This window comes from Pseudopodoces humilis, chromosome 1, assembly GCF_049639895.1.
Source record: "Pseudopodoces humilis isolate 2021_Gansu_Grassland_sample_001 chromosome 1, ASM4963989v1, whole genome shotgun sequence".
In the NCBI taxonomy this organism is placed as follows: domain Eukaryota; kingdom Metazoa; phylum Chordata; class Aves; order Passeriformes; family Paridae; genus Pseudopodoces; species Pseudopodoces humilis.
This window is the reverse complement of record NC_142200.1, coordinates 107247703-107269506: the sequence shown is the minus strand read 5'-3', so window position 1 is coordinate 107269506 and position 21804 is coordinate 107247703. Positions and strand designations below refer to the sequence as shown.

General features: G+C 35.3%; 1 protein-coding gene across 4 annotated transcripts in view; it reads left to right on the top strand.

Moving 5' to 3' along the window:
* ULK4 (unc-51 like kinase 4) overlaps positions 1-21804 on the top strand; it is a 214672-nt gene that overhangs the window by 148237 nt on the left and 44631 nt on the right. For all 4 annotated transcript variants that reach the window (XM_088055074.1, XM_088055085.1, XM_088055082.1 and 1 more), the window contains 2 exons: positions 3092-3190; positions 11188-11373. In XM_088055074.1, the coding sequence (XP_087911200.1) occupies positions 3092-3190; positions 11188-11373 (285 nt within the window). The remainder of the gene's footprint in view (positions 1-3091; positions 3191-11187; positions 11374-21804) is intronic.

Genomic DNA, 21804 nt, shown 5'->3' with positions numbered 1-21804 from the left:
TCTGTTTGAACCACTGCAAGTCATGGCATTGGTGGTACTTCCTCCTCCAAAAAAGACATCCTCCTCCTTAAAAATGGAGCACAAAAAGATACAATTCAAAGAAATTTCACATACCCTCTATGAAGGAAAAGCATTTATAATTTTTTAGATGTGATGTACATCTATCAAATATTGCTTTTCTTTTTAGATGATCTGCCAAATTTTTAAGTTAGTCAAGTCAAATTGACTTGTATATTTGCGCTGCAAACAACAACATGTACTCTTCATGTTAGGTTTTTTATATTCTTGGGATATTTCATTGAAGAAAAGATATCTCTTAGGTGAAATATATCTAAAAGATGGAGATTCGAAAGATTGCAGATAGGTTGTAATATCTTTCAGGACATGGCTTCCTTAGTCCCCAAAGACCCTCCTCTGTGGGTTGGTTGTTTTTTTGTTTTCGGTCTGTCTTCTTTGGTTTGCAGGGTTTTGTGGTGGTGGGATTGGTTTTTTGTATTCTGGGGGAAGTGTTTTCTTAAGTAGGCTTAATATAAGAGGTTGGTGTTGAAAATTGTGCCTTTTTCTTTTTTCTACATTGATTTACACAAGCAGCTATGTTATGAACCAATTTCACTGTGGGGTTTTTGGTTTGATTTACATGTGTGATGGTACAATACCTTGTCTTAAGTTCTCTATTAACAGGTTCTGTAATGATATTTTCATCTTAGAATTACTTCATAGATCAAATTTTGTAGGCTAATTTCTTATTGTCATATTTTTTGGCATCACTCTGTGTAATCACAAAGAGCTGAATTCTGTACTTATACTCCATAAAGAAGTGGTGAGGCAAATTATTCTAGAGGACACATGGGAAGAGAGAATCTTGCACATGGATTGGTAATACTGAATTGTCAGTTTTTATTTAGATTTAAAATGAAATCTCTTAGTTTGAAGCCAAATTCTGTTCTGGCTTTACTTGAATACAAAATTTGATTGATGCACTGAAACTCCAGGTCTAATTTTGTTTATCTCTTGTCAAAGTAAAGAGATAAACTTTGCTTTGCTCTTGAAGGCTAATGAGTGACAAGGAGCAGCTGGAAAACTGAGTTTTGAAGCATAGGTCTGTTCTCTGCCCATATAATATTAACTTTACAATGGTCTTACTTGTCTTGGCTTATGTGGCTTGACAATACTCATCACAGGACCCTTGAGAGTTCTATATCAGTACATATACTCTGTTGAATGGTGGCCATCAGTTATTGACTACATAGTATTCCGCTATTCATGTGTTACTAAATGCATCACTAATATTATTCTTGGACTACTTTTAATGAGATGTTTTGAATAAGATACCATTTAAATTAGAACTTGTAAAACAGAATCAAATCTTGTATTATCTGTTTCTGAAGCTTAAGTTGTCTTTTACAGATGGTAGTACCTTCACTTGAATCCTTTTTATTTAAATATTTTATGTGTAAAGTGATAACCTTATCCAGCTGCATAGGCAATACATGTCACTTTTCCATTGCACTTAAGTACTTCATGCTAGGTTCAGGAGAAGAATTTGCTCTTCGTGGTCCAACTACTTTCAGATTAATTTGCATGTCTGTTTTGGAGAAGTTTTATCATATGTCCCAGAAGTGATCCACATTAGCTGAAAAGAATTTGCAATTTCAATTTGATTTACGGACTCAATTTTGTGACTCTGGCACAGGTTGCCCAAAGAGGCTGTGGATGCCCCAACTCCAGCTGTGTTCAAAGCTAGGTTGGATAAGACCATGAACAACCTAGTGAGATGTGTCCCTGCCTGGGGGAAGGTGTGTGTATGACTAGGTGATCCTTAAGACCCATTCCAACCCCTTACATTCTGTGATTATGTGATTCTACAACTTAATGTAGGCTTAACAATGGTATTGTGTGTATCCTTCATATACACATAATTTCTTTAGTGCTATTGTTCATTCTCTTTGCAAAGACACTAATAAAGTTAAAGAACATAGTCAAAGATTCCTGATGGAAGGTGTCTGTCCTCTCATCCATGGACTAATGAGAAAAGCTGTTTTAAATTTTGCAGATTGAAGGTGGCTTACTTCCCTTTCTTCATTAATATAAACGTTCAATTTTTTGTCTCCTCTGCACTTTTTGTCCTTCTTGAACTTCAGCATTCCAGGTCATTGTTGTGAATCTCAGAGATGGACATACCAATGTGACTTATTGCCTGGAGAAACAGCTCTTCAGTTCTTTTTAATTTAGAATTTCTGTCCAGAAGAAAGGCATTATCCTTTCAACTCATAAGTATCAACAGTGGAGTTTGAGCAGGAGTGGCACTTGTTTCAGGGAGTTTGCTCCTCTGTTCACTAAACCAAATGAAAACCTCCAAGTATGACACTTGGACAGTAATTTTTAGGATTGAGCTATAAATGAAACACAAGACAAAATATTTTTAAACGAGTTCTTTAGACAAAATGTTTACTTTTTTTCATATAGCAGATTGAGTGTATAGGGTCATGGTTCAAAGCTGGCTCAAGGTAATGACATTAAATGAAAAATCCTGTAAGCCAACCTCTCAGGAGCCCTGGGGCAGGGATTGGTCATAAGGAGCACTGTCTAGGATAGTAGTATATCTTGATCATGGGGGCATGACAGTGGTATTACAAATAGTAACTGATCTTATTACTTGAAAATGTTATTATTCCTATTTCAGAAATAATTTAAATTATAATATATTGTGAATATTTCAGGATACAGAATAAGGCAGACAGGAAAAATAGGACAATATTGCTGAGGATCCTAAATTTTCAGTCACCTTGATTATCTTGGTTTGAGGTATCTTTTGCAGATACATTTTATTGCATTTTGCTGAGGAAGTGTCATGCAGGTCAGTATATTTATATTCAGCCTGTACAGAATGGCACAACAGCAGGGGCCCCTTTGCTTTGTGCTTATTGTCACAGAGGAAGCATAACTGCTTATTGGGAGCCCAAGAATACTTAACTAGAAAAGAGTGCATAAATCTTCAAACTTCATTCACAATTCAACCACTTAAAGGACCTAATTTGTTCCTCAGAACAATCACCAAGGTTGCTTTTGATTTCTTTCGTCTCTTCTTAAGGCACAGAAATCTGGTGCAGGAGGGGACACACAGGCTGCCGAAGACCTTCTGCTTATCAATAAACCCCTGACGGAACTGATTAGCCGACTTATTCAACTGGTGAGAGTTTGCTTGTTTGTAACCTTATGGAATATTGCTGAAGTTGGAATTACGCAACTGAATTGGACGTATTAGAGCTCTGTTTACTGGTTTTTAATTGTTTATGAGCTCCCATCTAGTACTCTAACACTTTGTAAGAAGTTACATGTCCCACTGACTTGCAAGTTACCAGTGATGTCAGAGGAAGTGTGATTGTCCAGAACATAGAAGTGGGATGAGGGGCAGACTGCATTTTCTCAGTTTGGATACGTATGTATAGCCAACATTTAGTCCTTCAGAATGGACTAGTCACCAAAGCATAGGGAAAGGATGGCATTCAAAATTTGAAGCTAATAGTACTGCTTCCTTTAGAAAAGTCAGTAAATGCAAAATTAGTTTGTAGTGAGTAATGCATTTTAATATTATTTTTCTGGGGTTTGAGCCTTCTGAGTTTTCTCAAGGGCTTTGTTTTATTTCAACATGATCCTGAGGGATTTATGAGTGGGAGTGGTCTGTAAACATCTTTGAAGTGTGTCTGCTTGAAGGCAGTCCTTTCCAGGGTTTACTAGGTGTCACAGCCCTGCATTGAAATCTCAGCAGAGTGCTGCATTGTGACCCTAATGCATCCCATCAGCTCAACCTCTGTCATACAGAGATCTATATTTACTCTGTGTGTAATGGTTTGTAGTAGAAGAATGCTTGTTGAGCTGGACAGTGCTTTTAGAAGCTGCATCCGCCTTTTAGTCAACATAAATCCATTAAAATGGTATGTGAGAATTTCAGTGTATCACAGTATCCTTTCCAGGTTATTTCAATTAGAGGTGTTTCAGTTTCAGTGTTCTCTTCCAGACCCTTTTTTTTTCCATTTAAATAGAGGATTTCAGGCTTTTTTGTGGTATCAGTACTGTGATCCTTCTACTATCTTTAGCACTGTCTGTCATCTATTTTAGGGAAATGTGTGATTCCTTTTATTATTACTTTTTGGCATTATATGTGGTGCTAAGTCTTCCTTTGATGGATTTATTTAAACCAGCTATTGACAAAGGCTTTTTGGAAATGTTCTCTGAATGACCTAAAACAAAGTGACTGAATTTCAACTATTTAATTTTTCACCTTTATAAATTATTTTAATTATTTTTATTGATTTTTTAAATCACTATATTTGATAAATAGTATGACATGAAGAGATGTAAATGTTCCTTTAAAATGTAACTAGTCATAAATTTAAATGATATTAACTTTTTAAAGAACAGAAAATTAGAGGCAAAGCTTTAACTCAGCCCATACCACCTGGAAGTCTTTTATAAGTTTTTAATTAAAGGATAGGATAATTGTACAGTTAGCGTGTACTGATTAGATTGTGACTTGCCCTTGTATTTCAGAAGCATGGCTGTAAATTACCAGTAGGTTTTTGCTTTGAACTGTATTTCTGCAGATTCTGGTTTGTTTAAAATGCTTATTCTAAATCTTCTCATTTTAACATACATGTAAAAGATAAAGACCCTCAGTGCCACTTCTTTACATGGATAGATAGACAGACAGATACATACATACATACCTACATACATACATATGTATTGTTTTGTTTTGTTTTGAGTTCTGTAAAGATTCTGTGAGTGAGGGATTTTCTCTTGTTTGGATCTTGAAAGTTACTTCAGCTAGGTTGGTTAAATTTGATTTTTCAAATATTTTTTTCCCACTGCTGTATTAAACATTTCCTGTTAAGTTTGGAAGAGTTTGAGCAATGGAAGAATAATTTTAGCACTTAGGAAGCACTTGTTTAAAATGGTTTATACTCTAATCTCTTTAAATAGAAGTAGATTCTTTGTGAGGTCTAGAGCATGTCTCAAGATGTATGTGCTCCCTACCCCTCAAAATGCCTCAGGCCTACCTAAACTGAAATTCTGTGAAGCTGCCAGTGGTTGTTCTCTGTATTCATTGGATTGTGTGGCTACATAACCCCTTATTTCTGTTTTGAGGCATTCAGTTCTTCGTGAACTTTATTTTCTGGAGATAATGGAGGTCTTAAATTTTGAACTAATTATTACTTTAAAATATTGAGTTAAAATTATTTTCTCTGCTTTGCTATTTCTGCTTATCTTAGCCTATTTATAGTTTCTTATAGTCACATAGTTTCCTAGTCATATTGTTTCCTAGTTCCTAGTGTCCTGGTTCCTAGTTTTCTAGTCACATCAAGTAATTGTTTTTCCTCACTGAAATGTATATCCCTCAAGTAGATTATTATTCCATGTCTCATTTACTTGTCTTTATTTTGCTCAAGTTCTACATGTTTTTCTCTCTCAGTAATCCCTCAACAAAATCAATGTGAGTTAAATGTCAAAATGTCAAAAACTTTGAATCAGTTTTCCCTTCTGTAGTTGTGATTTAGTCTGTCACTAAAGGCATAGCAAAGCAAGTTTCAGAAACCTAAATCGCATTCAGATGAAACTTCAGAGATTTAACAATGTAAAAGGAGAAATAATTACAAACAAATAGAAATGCTGCAAATATGGAGAATTCAGTATTTAATCCCAAGATCATTATGACCATAATTGATCAACAAGAGGAAAAAAATTGAGCGTTTAGTCTTCTCCCTGGCAGTTTTGTGTTTAAAAGTTAATTACACTTACCTTCATTGCATAATGTTTCTTTGCTTAACATAAATGTAATTTGAATATTATTCTGAAACCTGCAGCAACTGTAGAACATACAAAACACCTTCTAATTTTGATGTACCAATTATACTGAAAAAAAATTACTTTAGAAATCACTTCAATGTGGATTTTCACATTTTCAGAAACTATGCCAGTAGCTATAAAAAGGAATTTGGTTTTGTGTAGGTCCTAGATTCAGTTTCTAGGTGTAGATCTTCCAGTTGTTTCTGGAGCCTACTAGACTGCCAGGAGAGAACTTTTCTTGACTTCTGGTGGGAGGCTTCCTCATTATAATATTATTGGGAAAATTTGCACTTGATTACTGTGCTCCGTATGTTACTGTTGAAAGTCCAGTTAGTCATGTCCAAACGTGAAGAGGACAAATATGAAGCCTCAGTGCACATGGATGAATGGGATGGTCTTCTCTAGGCATCTTTTGTCTCTATGTTGCACTGTCTCTAAGGCTGTGCCCAGACTTCGTTTTCAGGGTACATGAAGTTATTTGCAAATGAATAATGAAAATGACTGCAGAAGAATGATAACTGTAGAATTTTATTTCACATTTCTTTCTCTAGGAATACAGACTGCTCTGTGGTCAGAGTGGAGAGACATATGTTTATATCCTATATTTGAAGTATTATACAGAGCTATCCTAAAAGCCAAAAATCTCCAAACAAACACACCAGAGGAAAGAAGAAAATGTTGTTACATGCACAGAATTTTAGAATGGGGATTTAGTTTCTCAACAATTATCCTAGATTAAAATAAAGTGAATATATATATTTTTTTCCCTTAGGTAGGAGAATGGCCTTAAGTAAAAATATATTATTTTATTTTTTAATTTAAAAGTGTGCATATTTACTAATAAGAATAGCATAGTAAAGCTAGCAGATTAATAGTGGTGCTTTGCTTTTACATTTTGTACATTTTCAAAATCATCTTCCCTATAGATCCCCGTGGTGTTTCCTTTACATCATGTTCCGTAATCATATTAGTGATCTAATGAATATCTTTTATCATAATAAACTCTCTATGTGTATAACCTCATTAATGCACCAAAATAGTGTCCCCTCCGGGTAATCCAGGCAGTTTCATTGTAGCTCTAAAATTAGATGCTGAAACAATTCCAACGGTGTGAAAACTGCCACTTCAGCTCAAATGATCACACATTTCTTGCAGTGGTTTGCAATTCATGAACACGCTGCAACTCAGTCTAAAATGATGGAAATTTTGCGAACAGAATGCAGAAATATAGATGTGCAACAACAAGGAACTTCCTGCTCTTCACCACATTAACTCTAAAATACACAGAGCAGGTTCTACCTAGAAAGGAAAAGAAAATAGAATTTTGTGTTATAAGCTTGTTTACAGGAAGTTATAACATGGCCATAAAAATTAAGCAAAGAGTAATACATTGCTTTCATTGCACAGAAGTCTTGTCATGAGGTATTGTTTTAAAATAAGTGAAAAATAAATCTACAGTTTTCAGTTAGAGAATGACAGAATTTATGACCTTAGCTCTTCGGTAATTTATTTTAAGGTGCTTGGTTGTCTTCAAGCTATGCACTGGCCAAGAACATTAACAGCTGCATGGAAAAGTACTGCTAACTTTTCTACCTTGCTGAAGGGCTGAATCCATAATCACCTCTAAGACTGATAAAGGAAAAGGAAACTTCATGTAATTATGAAATATTAAGGGGCAGATACTCTTTCAAAGTGTTAGAATTAGTTTGTTCATGGGTTTCTACTCTCCTGAAATAGCAAAAACTATAAATACATTTCAAGCAAATGTACTTCATACCAAATTGAATTGTTCTGATTAGTAAAATAATCAGAATGCTGTTCTATCTAATTAAGAGATGAACCATCCATCTATATTCATTGTTGAACAACATGATTATGTTTTTCCTGTGTTTATTAAACATGCGATATTATTTACATGAAAGCTGAATTTTCATTCTTGGTTTTCAGTATTTACAGATATTTATTGTATTTTCAGCCACTGATTTTGTTTTATACAGCTAATGTTCTTGAGATCCCCTACTCTTTATAACCAGTACTAACACTGACTGGCAGCCAGTGCTAAATTTCAGGTTACCAGCTTACAACTTTTGACATCTAAATCACTACTTGTCAGAAGTGAAATGGCAAAATGGTGAGAGTTACAGAGAAAAATGCTGATGTGGACATACTTAAATAGGAGCATTGCTGGGAGTTCTTCTTCCATCTTAATTATTGATGACTTAGACTGTAGGCCAATGATTCTCATTCCCTTCAGAGTAAATATGGCCTTTCCTATTCCAAGCTTGTTTTTCTCTTCATATGAGACCTGTCCTGCTGTTGTTTTGCCTGAGTTTTCCCAGGGTAACAGCAACTTGCTCCCCAATGTCTAGTTAACACTGAAGCTCAAAGGGACTCTGGGGAAGAAGAGCCCGAAGTACAACAGGGAGTGAAAAGACTTCATTGACATTGGTGATTGAGTAATGTGTTGTCATAACCGGCAGATATTGGGAACTTGGGAACGATATTTGGAACATGGTCACTGAAAGCCTGTGAGGAACAAGACTATATATGATGCCAAGACAGACTGGATGGAAAGTTTCCGTTCACTAGATTGAAAGGGTTTTTCTTTCTCTTGTTGGGAAACAAACAACAAAGACAAAAGGTTGGTCATGCCAGGAGGAGAATCAAGGCCCAAGCAAAGCCACTGGCCCAAGTGGCTCCTCATCACCTGGGGCAAAGTGTTCTACTGCCTCACTAACTGGTGTTCCTGCTGTAATCAGCCTCCCTTGGGTATAACACTAACCAGCTGGACTTGCTTAGCTGCTTCCTTGACAGTCATGGTGCTGGGAGGAACCGCTGAGGTTTGTGGTACTCTATGGATTTCTTCACACACATTTGTTGTAGGAGCAGTCATCTATGGAGATTGACACCTTTCCACTCCTCTGATATTTAGTGAATATCTTGGAAAAAAACCTTGGGATCAGTCTCACTTCCAAGTGTGACTGTTGTGATACTGACTCAACATGGGATTTTTGTGCCTGTGGAGCCCCAGGGAATTAACCTCCACTGCAATACCCAGGCAAGGATATATCTGACCAAAACTTCCACTTGATTTTTCATTTATTACCTTTGTTTAGCCAACAAACATCTGAAAATTGAATATAATCCTTGTACTGTGATCTTCTTCAGAGGGTGATTGATGTAGCTGCCTACACTGATCTAGTAACAAATTAACTTGGAATGCTGCTTTTATAAGGTGTGAGAGATACACATTAAAGTAGTTGTCCTTCCTTTCTCTAATCACATTTTATTTCAATGAAGGAAATAAAAGTTGTCTCAAAGCCCCAAGTGAAATCAGCAGATTTTTTTTCAATTTGTTAAGGATTAAAGATATAAATGGAAATATAAAGCTTGTTACTATTTTAGCTTTTCCTGCTTTTTAGCTTTGCTAATTGCATTGATGATGTTATTAGAGATGTCTGGATGATGGAAAGGAAATAATCAAGTAAGTGGCATTAGATTGGAAATGAAGAAAAAACATATAGCAAAACTGAGGAAGAAATAGCTGTTGTGGACCTGTCACTTGCATTGTATTAGGTCAAATAGAATGTGATATGTCTTGGGGCTATATATTCAGAGATTACATCTCTGTTCAGTCTGTTTCAAACAGCAGCTCTATGAAGCTAGTAGAAAACAGGATTGTATTTGCATGCAGATCCCTTGGGAATTGCTGCTTGAATATTTGATAAATGTATGTCTGATGATGTGCTCAGATTGCTTTAAAGTAACTGTATGGGTTTTCCTCAAAATGAAAAATATTAGGAATTCCATACTACAGATTAAATAAGTAATCACTATTGAAATGATCTGGCATATTGCATAAGTGGTTGGACAAATTATAGAATTATTTTCCTTTTATTTTCTGTGAGGATAATCTGTTTAGATACTGTACTTCCATCTGGCTTCTTTGGTGTAAATAATACTTTTGGAATTAAAAAAATGAATGGGCATGATGGGGTGTTTTTACACTTCTATACCTAATTGGTTAAGACTACCACTGACATTTTGTTCAGGTCATAGATTATAAAGTGAGGAAAAAACTATTGCAATGATTTATTCGAGGGTTATATATAGACAGGATTTTCCTAAACTAATTCCTCATTAGAGTGAATGGTTTTGTTATTTTTTTTGAAAAAAATATTTTTGCGATATTTGAATTGCCTTTGATGGAGAATGTGTCTCAGTTCTAAGAAAGTTGTTTCAGCAGTTAATCGTTCTTATTAAAGAGAGAAAGAAAAAAAAGGAAATCAAAGTCTTGTCTTTCTTCAAATTGGAATTGCTTTGTCTAAATTTTTGAGCTATCCCATCTTATCAGTCCTTTTTCAGGTAAAGGAATTAACCTATCCTCAGGCTGCTTTTTCCCAGATCTGACTGAGAGGATATGATGAAGTCCACTTTAACCCTCCCTCTGATATGCTATAGACACTGAATTCCTTCAGTCCTTGGCTATTACGTTTTCCAATCTGTTGTCCTGTGTTCCCAAGAGACCGCTACGAATTTTTTTCACTTGCATTTGTGAACTCTCTGTGCTGATGCTAGGCGTTGTGTTCCTGTTGTCATTCCAAAATGTCATTCTCAGTGCCAAATACAGGCCTAATATAATATCTCTACTTGTTATTTCCAGGTTGTACTTTTAGGAAATATATAACTCATTTTGATAGTGATGTCATATTATCAGAAGCTCATTTAAAGACGATCTCTAGTCACATCCCTAAATCTTTTTTGTAATTTTGCTTCCCAGGAAAGAATTTTCCATCCTAATGCTAGGGCTTGCTGCGGTGTCTGATCTTCAAAGGAGTGCAGAAAAGTTAGAATTCAGGAAAATATTTCAAATCTTCAGAATGTACCTCCTAATGTGACTGCTTAAAATCCATTAAATAACTAGATAGCCTGTGCTCTACCTCAGGACGCTTGATTTAGTAATAATTCAATGACATTTTATGGTGTGCATGATGGAGAAGATTAGACATCATGGCTATAAATGATGCTTTCTCCGATTACCGCTTCTGTTTAAAGTGGAATAAAATAACATAGTTGGGAGCAACATTTCTGGTGCCATTAGGATGTCTGACAGAATCAGAGTGCAGATATTGTTATATTGCTGCTTAAAAGTAGATATATTTTAATTATATTTCCATCACTTTGTTAAGCTTATTTTAGTGGAATTTTGAGTCAATCAGCTAAAAATTATTCTTTCCTGTTGCAATGCAAATATTAATACTCTTCCAAATCCCCAGTGAAATGCAACTTTTCTGGAACTGGAATTTAATTTTTGTTTTTTAATTTTTCATTCATTTTTAGCTTCCCAATGAAGATACTGAAATATTTTTGAATGCCTCACAGTGCTTATTATTGCTGGTTCAGCTGTATGGAGGGAGCAATCAGGAGAGTATGTCTCCAGAAAACATGGACAGCTTTGCTGAAGTCCTGAAGTCCAAAAAAGATCCACGAGAACTTAAGCTTTTGTTGAAAATTGTGAAGAGACTGGTGAGTTGACATCTAACCTTTTTCAAAGTCTTCATGTTTCTTTTATATAAGTTAATAATTTTTGGGCTAGTTTTTCCCCTCTTAAAGGAAAAAAAATATTTAAAAATAAATTTAAAAACAAAATATGTTAAATTGAATATCATGTCTTTAAATTCTACTTTTCTGGAGAAGATAGCTTTCTACACTTAAAGCCTCTTTCAAAAATGTTTGTAGGACCTCTCCTATTTCAGTTAACCATTCAGCTGTTTAAATAACTCATGCTATTTTTACATTTGTTTAGTAATTCAGCTCTATAAGGTATTGAAACCATTTTCTGAATGGCTTCCAGAAGAGCTAACCTTGTAGCATTAAATATGTGTTCAGACACACTGTGGTTTATTTCACAGTGAATAAAAGGCTGTTTTATACTTGGAATAGATTTGTGCATGGGCTGTTGAGTTCTCATACTCACAGAGCTATAGGGACCACTTGTGCTGGAGTGGCTGAAATGTGGAGAGCCAGGCAGTGAGAATCATGCAGGGGCTTATTCTGGTGATGTTATTGACATGTAGGAGGTTCACTCTGTCGTGCTCCAACACAGTGGAATGACAGCAGCTTATATCTTTCAGGTAGCTTAGGAAGGAAATCTTTTGGTATCTGTAGCATTCTCCCAGATAATACTATAGGCTTTTATCTTGAAGTGTCTTAATAAGAAGCTTTGCCTGCATTGTCAACAACCTTGTATTGTTTGAGTGTTTTATCCTTTACTCTCCAAAAGCAGGAGCTTTCAGGTAAAAGAGGGTAACTGCCCCAGTGTAAGAGGCAGGAGGGCCTTCCATTTTGCAAGTGCAATGCTGACTACTAGAGTGAGACCATAATCCATGGCAGCAGGAATTAAAAGGAAGCAACTCCCTTGTAGAGATTTCAGAGATCTTGTCCTCTTTCTCCTGCCTACTGTACTTATATCCCAGGAAAGTAAACACCATTCCCTTCTTCCCTGTTTTGCCCAATCCTATCTTGCCCTGAAAGAAGCATGAATATATAAAATTAAAGTTGATACGATATTTAAAATTCTGAAGATACTTTCTATTAATTCTAGCTTGTGCCTCTGCTTCTCTTTCTGAATAATTGTTGTGATACATAAAACTGGTTTTGCTTTTCTCCAAAAGCAATATGAGCAAAAAGGCAACAAAGTGTGAGGGAAGGAAAGAGAAATGAGGCTGCAATTATACATATCTAGATTATTTCCTTTTAGCATAGCTACAGACTTGTTTATTTCTCTCCATTTTGAGGTCTAGTGTTCAAAAGTTGACCTAGTGTGCAGGATACTTAATACAGAAACTTCTATTGACTATTTTAAGAGAACAAAGCTATGCTGTCACCTTTTGAACCTTGCAAGTTCCTGTACTTTATTCCTATACTCTATACTCCTTTGTATACCTGGTACTTGTTATTTATAACATCAGGCATAGATTTTTCTGTAATTATTGTAATGAGATCATACAATTTCTTTTGAAAACAGGGTTCATAGATAATTTGACAGATTATTTAATAAATCATATGTTATTTCTCTAAACCTTAAAAAAGTCCTGTTCAGAGGAGATTATTATCTTGTCAAAATTGTCATAATCACAAAAGACATTGAAATATAATCATATCATATCTATTTAAGAAGGATTCAGCCCACATAAGTTGTATTTTAAAGCCTAGAGCACTATTTTTCTTTTTAATATCTGAGCAATATTTTAATAGAGGGATCAATGCATGCGCCAATTTTTATTGTTGCCAATCAGTGCTTACACAGAGCAACTTTTCAATTTGTGGTTGCATTGCTGGTACAGGCACAGGTATTGCTTATGTAAGACAGGAATATACAAAAAGAGCTCCATGTGGTTATGCTACAGATGCCTTTGTAGCATGTATTGCTGGAAATATGGAGGGGAATAGCAGTGTGACTTCTTAACCTTTATCCAAGTGTTTTACATGACTGCAGTGAGACAGTGGAGGCAGATATATCAATTTCAGAGTCTTCAGTTTAAGGCATATCAGAGCACTTGTTGATGTACAAGATGTCCTTACCTTGATGAAATGGAATCTGGCATCTATGTGTTGTTATAATTTAATGATTAAACCACCGTATTTTATTTCCAGTGGGTGGAAGATTTTTTGGAAAAAGTTGGAGATTTGAGTTTGTAGTGTTGTTTTGTTCAGGTTTTTAATGATCATTGTCAAATTTGACCAGGAAATTGACTGCAGGGCAATATAAACTTCTTGCAGCACTTTCGTCACTAATTGTTTTCCTACAGTTTTGTTGCATGCATTTCTTAAACAGAAATAAAGATATAGGCCAGACTTTGTACAGACTTAATACCGAAATCACTATGAGCATACCCTTTTATAAGATTTATTTTGCTGTAAAAAGGAATCAGGAGAGAAAATATGCTTTGGGTTAACTTCTGTAACTGTGTAAGTAAAGATCAACTAAAAGCTTTAAAGAGGCAACATTGACTGTCTTCTTTCTGCTTTTTTATAACTACCTCTTAGCTTTCAAAGCTTTGAGCTCTGTCAAGCACAGGTTAACCTGCTTTCTTACAAGAATGTTCTCTCACTGCCACTGATACAATGAACAGAAACTGAATAAAATTATTTAATTGAGGAACAGGGTTTGGAGGGATTTTTCCTTCAGCCTTTGCACTAACTCTCTTGTTCTGATTGCTTCATCTTGGGTTAGACAATGCTGCTATTCAGATATACTTCATCTTTTTTAGAAGCATTTTTGTAACTGATTGATGACATCAGAAGAGTGATCTCTCGCTTTTTTAGTTCTGGAAACCTCTCCTGCCACTTGTCATGGAAATCACTATCTCATTGTTCCATCTTTTCTGTGAAGACATAGTGCATCTTATTATGAGTCTAGTAAATTACCTAGATCAAAATATATATTTTTTATGAAGCAGGAGAATTTTTCATTTGGGAAGCAAGTAGTTGAGGTTTGCTTGCTTTATTGAAAAGTTTTTAATTTCTTTTTTCTACCAGAGGAAAAAAATCTCTCTGCCATCCCAATTTATCATCTAGTATGTAATGTAAGGGCATTTTTTATAGAGCCAGCCAATATCTTTCTACTGGACACATAATCACTGTGGGATTACAGCTCGGTACTCACAAATAAATTATTTCAGCTTTCAGAACAAGAGAACACTCTTTTTTACTTCCACATAGTAATAAGGAAAAATCCCTCAGAGAAAAATGAGTAAATATTAGGCTTTCTGCATGACAGTGAAGAGGGAACTTTTGTTCCATGACTTTTCCCATACATACTATTCAGAAAGGATATTGAGTTCGACCTAAGTCACACCTTTTTCTCGTGATTGTCTTTCTAGAATCTCATTTTCACTAATTTGGGTTTCATAAGTGTCAAAAAGTTTTTAATTTTTTTTTTTGTGAGCAGCTAAAACATTTAGGATGTCATGTACATGTCCTATATCCCATGAGAATATGTATAAGGATTTCTTAAATCATTTTAGGCTGTGTAGTAAAGACATTAAGGCTAGAATGATATTATATGGACTGTAGCAAAAATCCATAATATTCATAAACTTCATTGTAGGACTATTGAACTCTGATTTGATTTCCCTGCTATTTTGAGCCATAGCAAGAGCAGCACTATGTACCTGCAGGCATATATACTACCCTTTTTCAAATGTACCAAAACCTGGGGAACCACTGATCACTATGTCTAAGATGTTATTCAAATTATGGGGTTAAGTGTTCCTGTCAAGTAGATTAGCAATGATATCATCCTCAGTTTTTGCTGCATTTGTTCTCTTGAATAGACAGCTCAGTGTTTGTATATAAAAATATATGTGTATATTTTTACTGCAATTACTGCAGATTAGATCCTTGTTATATTAATCCCTGTTCATGCATTATGAAGACATTTGGAGCTTGGAGAGATACACAGTCCAAGTACACAAATGTTTGATTTAGAGTAGCAGTTCTGCAATCCCTCAGTAAGTTGAACTTCTTGGTGGAGGTTTGCTCCTCAGTAGATATGTTCCCACTAGTATGTCTATAGGGAACTTCCCTCAAAGAAGGTAAAGCAAAATCCCAAGAGTTTCTCAGATAGCGTCCCATTTGCAGCTTCAGCTCCAAGGACTCAGTGCCAGAAGGAGGTGTTTATGCAGCAATTCCCAGAGGTGTCTGTTTTCCCATGGTCTTAAAAGGCTGTGGAAACCTGTTGGCATATCTCCTGCTGAGGGAATGCAGCACTCAAATAATCTCAAATTAGCTGGAGAAAACTTTTTATGCATCTTATTCCTGATCTGAATCTTTTAAGTGGCCTGTAATTAATTTCATTAGTTGCTAAACTAATCCATAATATTACATTGCTCTAAGGAATAATTTTACGACAGCTATGTTTGTTAGACTGTGAAGACAATACTCACTTGTGGGTTGCTGACATGCATAGGTATATTCACTATAAACAAACAAGTTTTCTTGAAATTGTACATAATTTTTAAATCCGGGTGACTCTTACAGGAACAATTTCTGTCCTTCATTAGTGTTAATCTCTTATTTTCAAGTTATTACCAAACCTGCATCCGTTCTTTATAGACCATCTTTTGTTGGCTTCAGTCTGCAAGGGTAATATCCTTAAGACACTACCTTTGTGTATATGTTAAAAGGGAGCATTTCATTAGATACAAACAATTTAGATCCTTCCAAATAATGAAGAGGCTAATCAGCATTATACAGATCATAACAAGATGTGTTGCTCAAAATCCTTTGAAATTAATACATGGGAAGGAAAATTCACCTTCACCCTTCCTGCTGTGTGACGAAGCTCTGTCTTTTTGCACATTCAGGCAGGGGTGTTTTTTTAATAGTTCCAATGCAATTGGAGAGAATGTCCAGAGATGAGAGATGGGGAAGCCTCCAGCTCCCACAGTAACTTGGCAGTCTTCTGCCATGGTGCTTTCAGGCAAAGCCATACCCTGACACAGGGGCAATAAGGGGAGTGGTGAAATTGTCCTGTCTCCAGGGGCAAGTGATACTGTTCTCCCCTCCTCCTCCACTGGGTTTTCATCTAGTTGCAAAATAAGCTCCTAGTATGGCTTTTTGAGTTTTCCCTATGGTTTGACCTAAGTACAGTCTAATGACACTTTTTAAATGAAAAATGTTACAGTGTTCCTGATGAATATGAACAGTCTGCTGAGGTATCTGTGAGTTAGATTGCTGGGCCAGGCCACTGCCGTTGCTCAGGAAGCATTACATTCAATTTTACAGTAAAGGTTTAAGAAAATTTTGTTTAAATTACACAGAAGATGAATGCAGCTAATCACAACTATTCTAATACAATTTAAACAACAGATAAACCATTATTTAAATAGAATGAGTATAACTAGTATAATTTAAACAAATTAATAGTTTGATGGGTATAGTTCTCCTGTGGCACAGCCCCTATGCAACACTTTATTGTTTACCAGAAAGAAAATTGAACCAATATTGATTAATTTATCTGAGTAATTTGGATTTCTTTGTTATATAAGTCTTACTGAAACTGAACTTTTTGTTCAATTTGTAATATCATATGGGCTCTACCAAATGCCCATGGAAATGAAATATTGTACTTCTACTATTAAAACCTGATAGAAAATTATTTTTTTTTAAGCTTAGTAAAGCATTTTCAGTAGCTGAGAGGAAAACAATTAATCAGTGTGATTTTTGTGTAGTCAAAACTTAATAATATTCCACTTTGTTGTCTTGCATTCTACAAGCAATACCAGGTCCTAAGATATCTATTATTTCATCTATAATTATATGCTTGCTATTAAGGATAACATAGCTTTTCAAAAAACACCTTTAAAAGTTCTGCATGAAAATGTTATTTGTGTGTCTAGTAATACTTAGGATATCCAGATGTGAGAGATATGCTGAAGTTGATTTACATTTGAGATCCCATGACATTCTTTATAGTACTATACATGGTTAATTTTACCTGGCCTAACTAGATTCTGATTATTGAAATCCCAGACATAGTTTTTCACTATCTGTCTGATATGAATTTTCATTTTTAATCTGAAACTATTAGATATCGTTTTACCTTGGAGGCATGTGCATGTTTCATCTGTGTGCCTGCCGTACGGAGTTTGTGAAGGGCTTACTTCAGGCTCACTAATACTTTGAGAAACTCATAGAGTGTTTTCAGGACGCTGAGTAGTAGGACAATATGCTAGCAGTGTCCTTGTCTTTTTGTTTGACATTTGCATTCTATGCTTTCTGCTGGAGAAGAGGGAAGAATAGTTTGATACTTAGATTTACACATTTGGTTAGAGCACTGATAGAATTTTAATAGGCCTTTTCCATTTCTGATGGCCTTCCTTTTAATTTATCTTTTTGATTTTTTTATAATAATCTTATTTTGGTTGGCCAGAATTCTTAAGCACAGCATTCTAAAGTTAAATACTGATGGGGTTTGTTCTAGTGTTTATCTTTCTGTCTTAAGAAATGAAACAGAATGGGTATCTGTGAGTAAGTCTCAGTGACTGATGTAGTCCCTGCAATTCTTATCTTCTTCCATCTTGTCACTTTGGGTCCTGTCCAGAAGCTCTGTAGCTGATACCAGATTGGAGAAAACTTTGCTATTTTGCACTAGATGGTACAGGAATGCTCTGCTTTTTTTTTGTATGTTTGTTTCTTTTGTGGTTTTTTTTGTTTTGTTTTGTTGTTGTGGTTTTTTTGTTTGTTTTCTTCTTCTCATAGAAAAAGCAATATTTAAATCTTGATAAGATTGTCCAGGGTTATGGAATCGCTTATTTCTGCCTACGTCAGAATCCCGTTCTGCTGTAGTACATCTCTGACTACATTTGCTGCATCAAATGAGATGTAGGATAATATCAGTTCTGTGGCTGAGAAGGCTGGGGATGGTGAATGGTAGAGCTACTGACTCACTTTATGTGATATGGTCTATATCCCTGTGTATCTATAACTACAACCACAGTATTTTGTATGTGTCTTGGGATATTTTTCAAAGTGTCAAGAAACTTTTAGCAGCTGTGAGAATCAAAATTTTATTTTAATTGGATATAAGGTGAGATTTTTTTTTTTTTTTTACTGCAGTTTATTGGAGCCACAAAGCCTGTTGTATCAAAAATACTAGACTTTGTGGAACCTGTGCTAAAATCATGGTCCTCAGATAACATTTTGTTTAAGAGAATCTATCAACACCAATCAAATAGGACTGAATTATTAAAATATTCTCTGAGCTTGAATTTTAATACCAAGTTGCACAGATTTCCATGTTCTGTAGCATTAATGGGAGCATATGACCTTTAGGTACTGCTTTCATAATTACTATAACTGAATTTCAGTAGTCTGTAGACTGGGACCTCATTGTGATTAGCTCAACCCAAGCATAGTAAAAAATAATTTCTTGCTCCAAAGAACAGTCCAGCTTCTTTCCTGTATTCAGAATAGGATCAAGGAATGGCCTGAAAATGACTCTCCCTAATAGGAAATATTTTGACTCAAAATTACCATCCTGGGTAAAACAGATAATTGAGCAGGGATAGTTCTGTGCAAGCAGGTATGAATGTTTGACTAGTTGATTACCAATATAAAATAATCTTCATTTTATTAAAAATTTAAATTCTTATGGTCACAGGAGTATTTTAAAATCCTTAGTCTTTATGTGAAGTTGTTTCCAGAAACTAAAAGAGCTTCAGAAGATTTTGGTTGCCAGTGCTGAAGATGAGATACAGTTACATGTAAAATGGTTTACTATTACTTTTTGCAAACTTTTATTGCAAACCCTTCAACAAGATCTCCCTTTTCCATTACATCCATTCTCTTTCTCAATCTTCTTGCTGGCGCATTTACTAAAGGTGAAACAGTCTGTTACATTTCATTGTGTCAGAAAATTTTAACTACAATGTACCAGGATGAAATCTAAAGTAGGAATTAGATTCCCTACTGACGAGGAGTGCTCCTTCCTTTGACATCTAAGTCACCTAGTAGTGGACAATCAGAGTAAAAGGTCTTGACATAACCTCTTTGTTAATCCTCATTGCCGCCTTATTTTCCTTGTCAATGTTTCTTTCTATTGAAACATTAAAACTATGGAAAATCTATTGAAATCTATTGCTTTTTAACTTCTGCACTTTAACAAGGCAGTGAGCAAACATTAGCTGTGCTTCAGTTGTCTGTATCCTTGCTCTCTTCATCTTATAAGACTAGAGCATTGCTAAAAAGCTGGTGTTTTCCAAAAACTTGCCATGAGCAAATTTGCAGGTCATACAGAGCTTGATTTTAAAAACAGTGTATGGATGCAGATAAATGAGGAATATAGTTGGAGTGCTTTTATTGGAGAGGGAGACAGTCCTTGGCCATCAGGCTGTGAAGATGGGGGACTCTGAGGAACGCAAATTAGGCAAAGGAAACAAAAAGCCTGACAGGGAATTTCAGATATAGGTTGTCTGTCTGATGGAAACTGTGAGTAAAAATATAGAAGTGCCACAAAGGTATGCTGGTTGTGGCAATGACACCAAGCAATATGACCATTTAGAGCAAAATGGTGGCACTGTTTAAGAAAGATCAAAGAGGAAAATTACTTTTTAGAAGTGTCAGTCAAAACCTAAGTACAGTGGAAAAAAGCAAAATACTTTTTTTTTTTTTTCCCCTGGGTATCTCATGCAACTAATGGCTGGTTAATGCATTTATTAACAAGTACCTACTTCTAAGGTTCCCCAACAGAAAGCCCATGCTCACTCCAGGCTAATCCCTGACAATGATAATTGTATCTGCACTTTATGAACATGGTGTTCCACAATTTCAGATAACTGTGGTCTGTGTAAGTATTTTGAAACAAGGTTATGTTTAAAAATAGCATCTGTGTACACTGAGGTTAGGTTTTCAGTAGATTTCTACAGCAACTGACCCCCCTCTCCAAGTTCAAAGTGTTTCAACCCAGCATCTTCAGTGATGTAACATCAACATTTTAAATTATGAAGACTCTACTAGTTAAACATTCATAAAGTTCCCAGTGCCATCATTTCTTTAAACTATTAAAATGCTGTTTTTATATGAACATCATTATAAATTTATAACAAACATAATTTGTGGTGATGCAGTGTTCTATGGGTTGTGAATTACTGTCCTAAATTTCACACAGCAGATGCTTTCTCTGGGATGCAGCGCCTCGTTGATGAGTTCATATGATGCAGCATAAGGGTATCTCACTATTTGCATTCCACCTCTACTCTGCTTATAAAGCTTGCTTTTTTAGACCACTCAGAGCATTTTAAGAGTGTTGAAGTTGACATACAATTCTCAGTCTTGTCAAAAGCTTATGATTACCTAAATTCTTTAATATCAGTAAAAGAGTAATTCCTCCAGAAATATGTAGTGCTCATTAGTAATGAATCAACAGATGCATGTCATTTTACATCATCCAATAGCTCCAGTGATTGAAAATAATTTTTTTAAGGATTTATATTGGTGTACTTAATTGCAAAAGAACTGCTGTGGAGCATAACCCCAGTGTACATTGAAAAGTCAAAATGATACATTCCATAGTGCATATTTTACCTCATGGATGAAAATCTGATTTTTGTGTTGTAAATCATTGGAAATTATAATGTATAGAGTTACTGCATATTAGACTCACATCAGAAAAAGATAATTTAAAGCAAAACTTGCCCTGCCTATGCTAAACAGAATGTACATATTAAAACCTGCCATGTATACAGGATGTAATGCATGTGTATGTGATGTGAGGGAGATATGCTAAACAGTGGAATCTACCAGACTAATAATTTAAACAAAAAAAACATTATTTGTAACAGCAATTTACTGTTGTCCCATTTCATCACTTAAAAATAGAAGAAAGAGTCAATGGAGAATACCCTTTGTTCATTCTGACTGAGTGCTTCCTTTGTGGCTTTTCATGCAAGAGGCCAGTGTTTCCAGGGAAGTGACAGCACAGGGCTCTCTATGTATCCTCTGGGCAGAGGTTTTCCCTGCAATGGGCTTGGGGAGATAGAAAGGCAGAATTTCACAAGGGAGTTTGGGCACGGTGCTGTTTGTCCTTAGTGCTGGAGCAGAAAAGCTCTCTAGAGCTTACTAGAAAAGCAGCTTTTGTCAGCTGTAAAATTTTATTTAAGAGTCGTTATTGAGTAGTAGTAGTAGTTTTATTTTCATTAGTCTGCACAAAGCAGGTTAGAGTTAAAATCAATGTCACGTTAATCTTTTACAATCGAATAATTCCCATGGAAATGAGTATGTTAACACAGCCTCATACAGCTACTTTTCTGCAAGGTACTACCAGTATTTAAATAATTTTTAGCATATGTGATAAAACAGCAGGTGTGCATAAAGCGTAAAAAGAATTGTGGTTTATAAAGACCAGGGCTCTCTTGTAATTTTAAGCCATTAGTACAGTTTAGTATTTGCAAT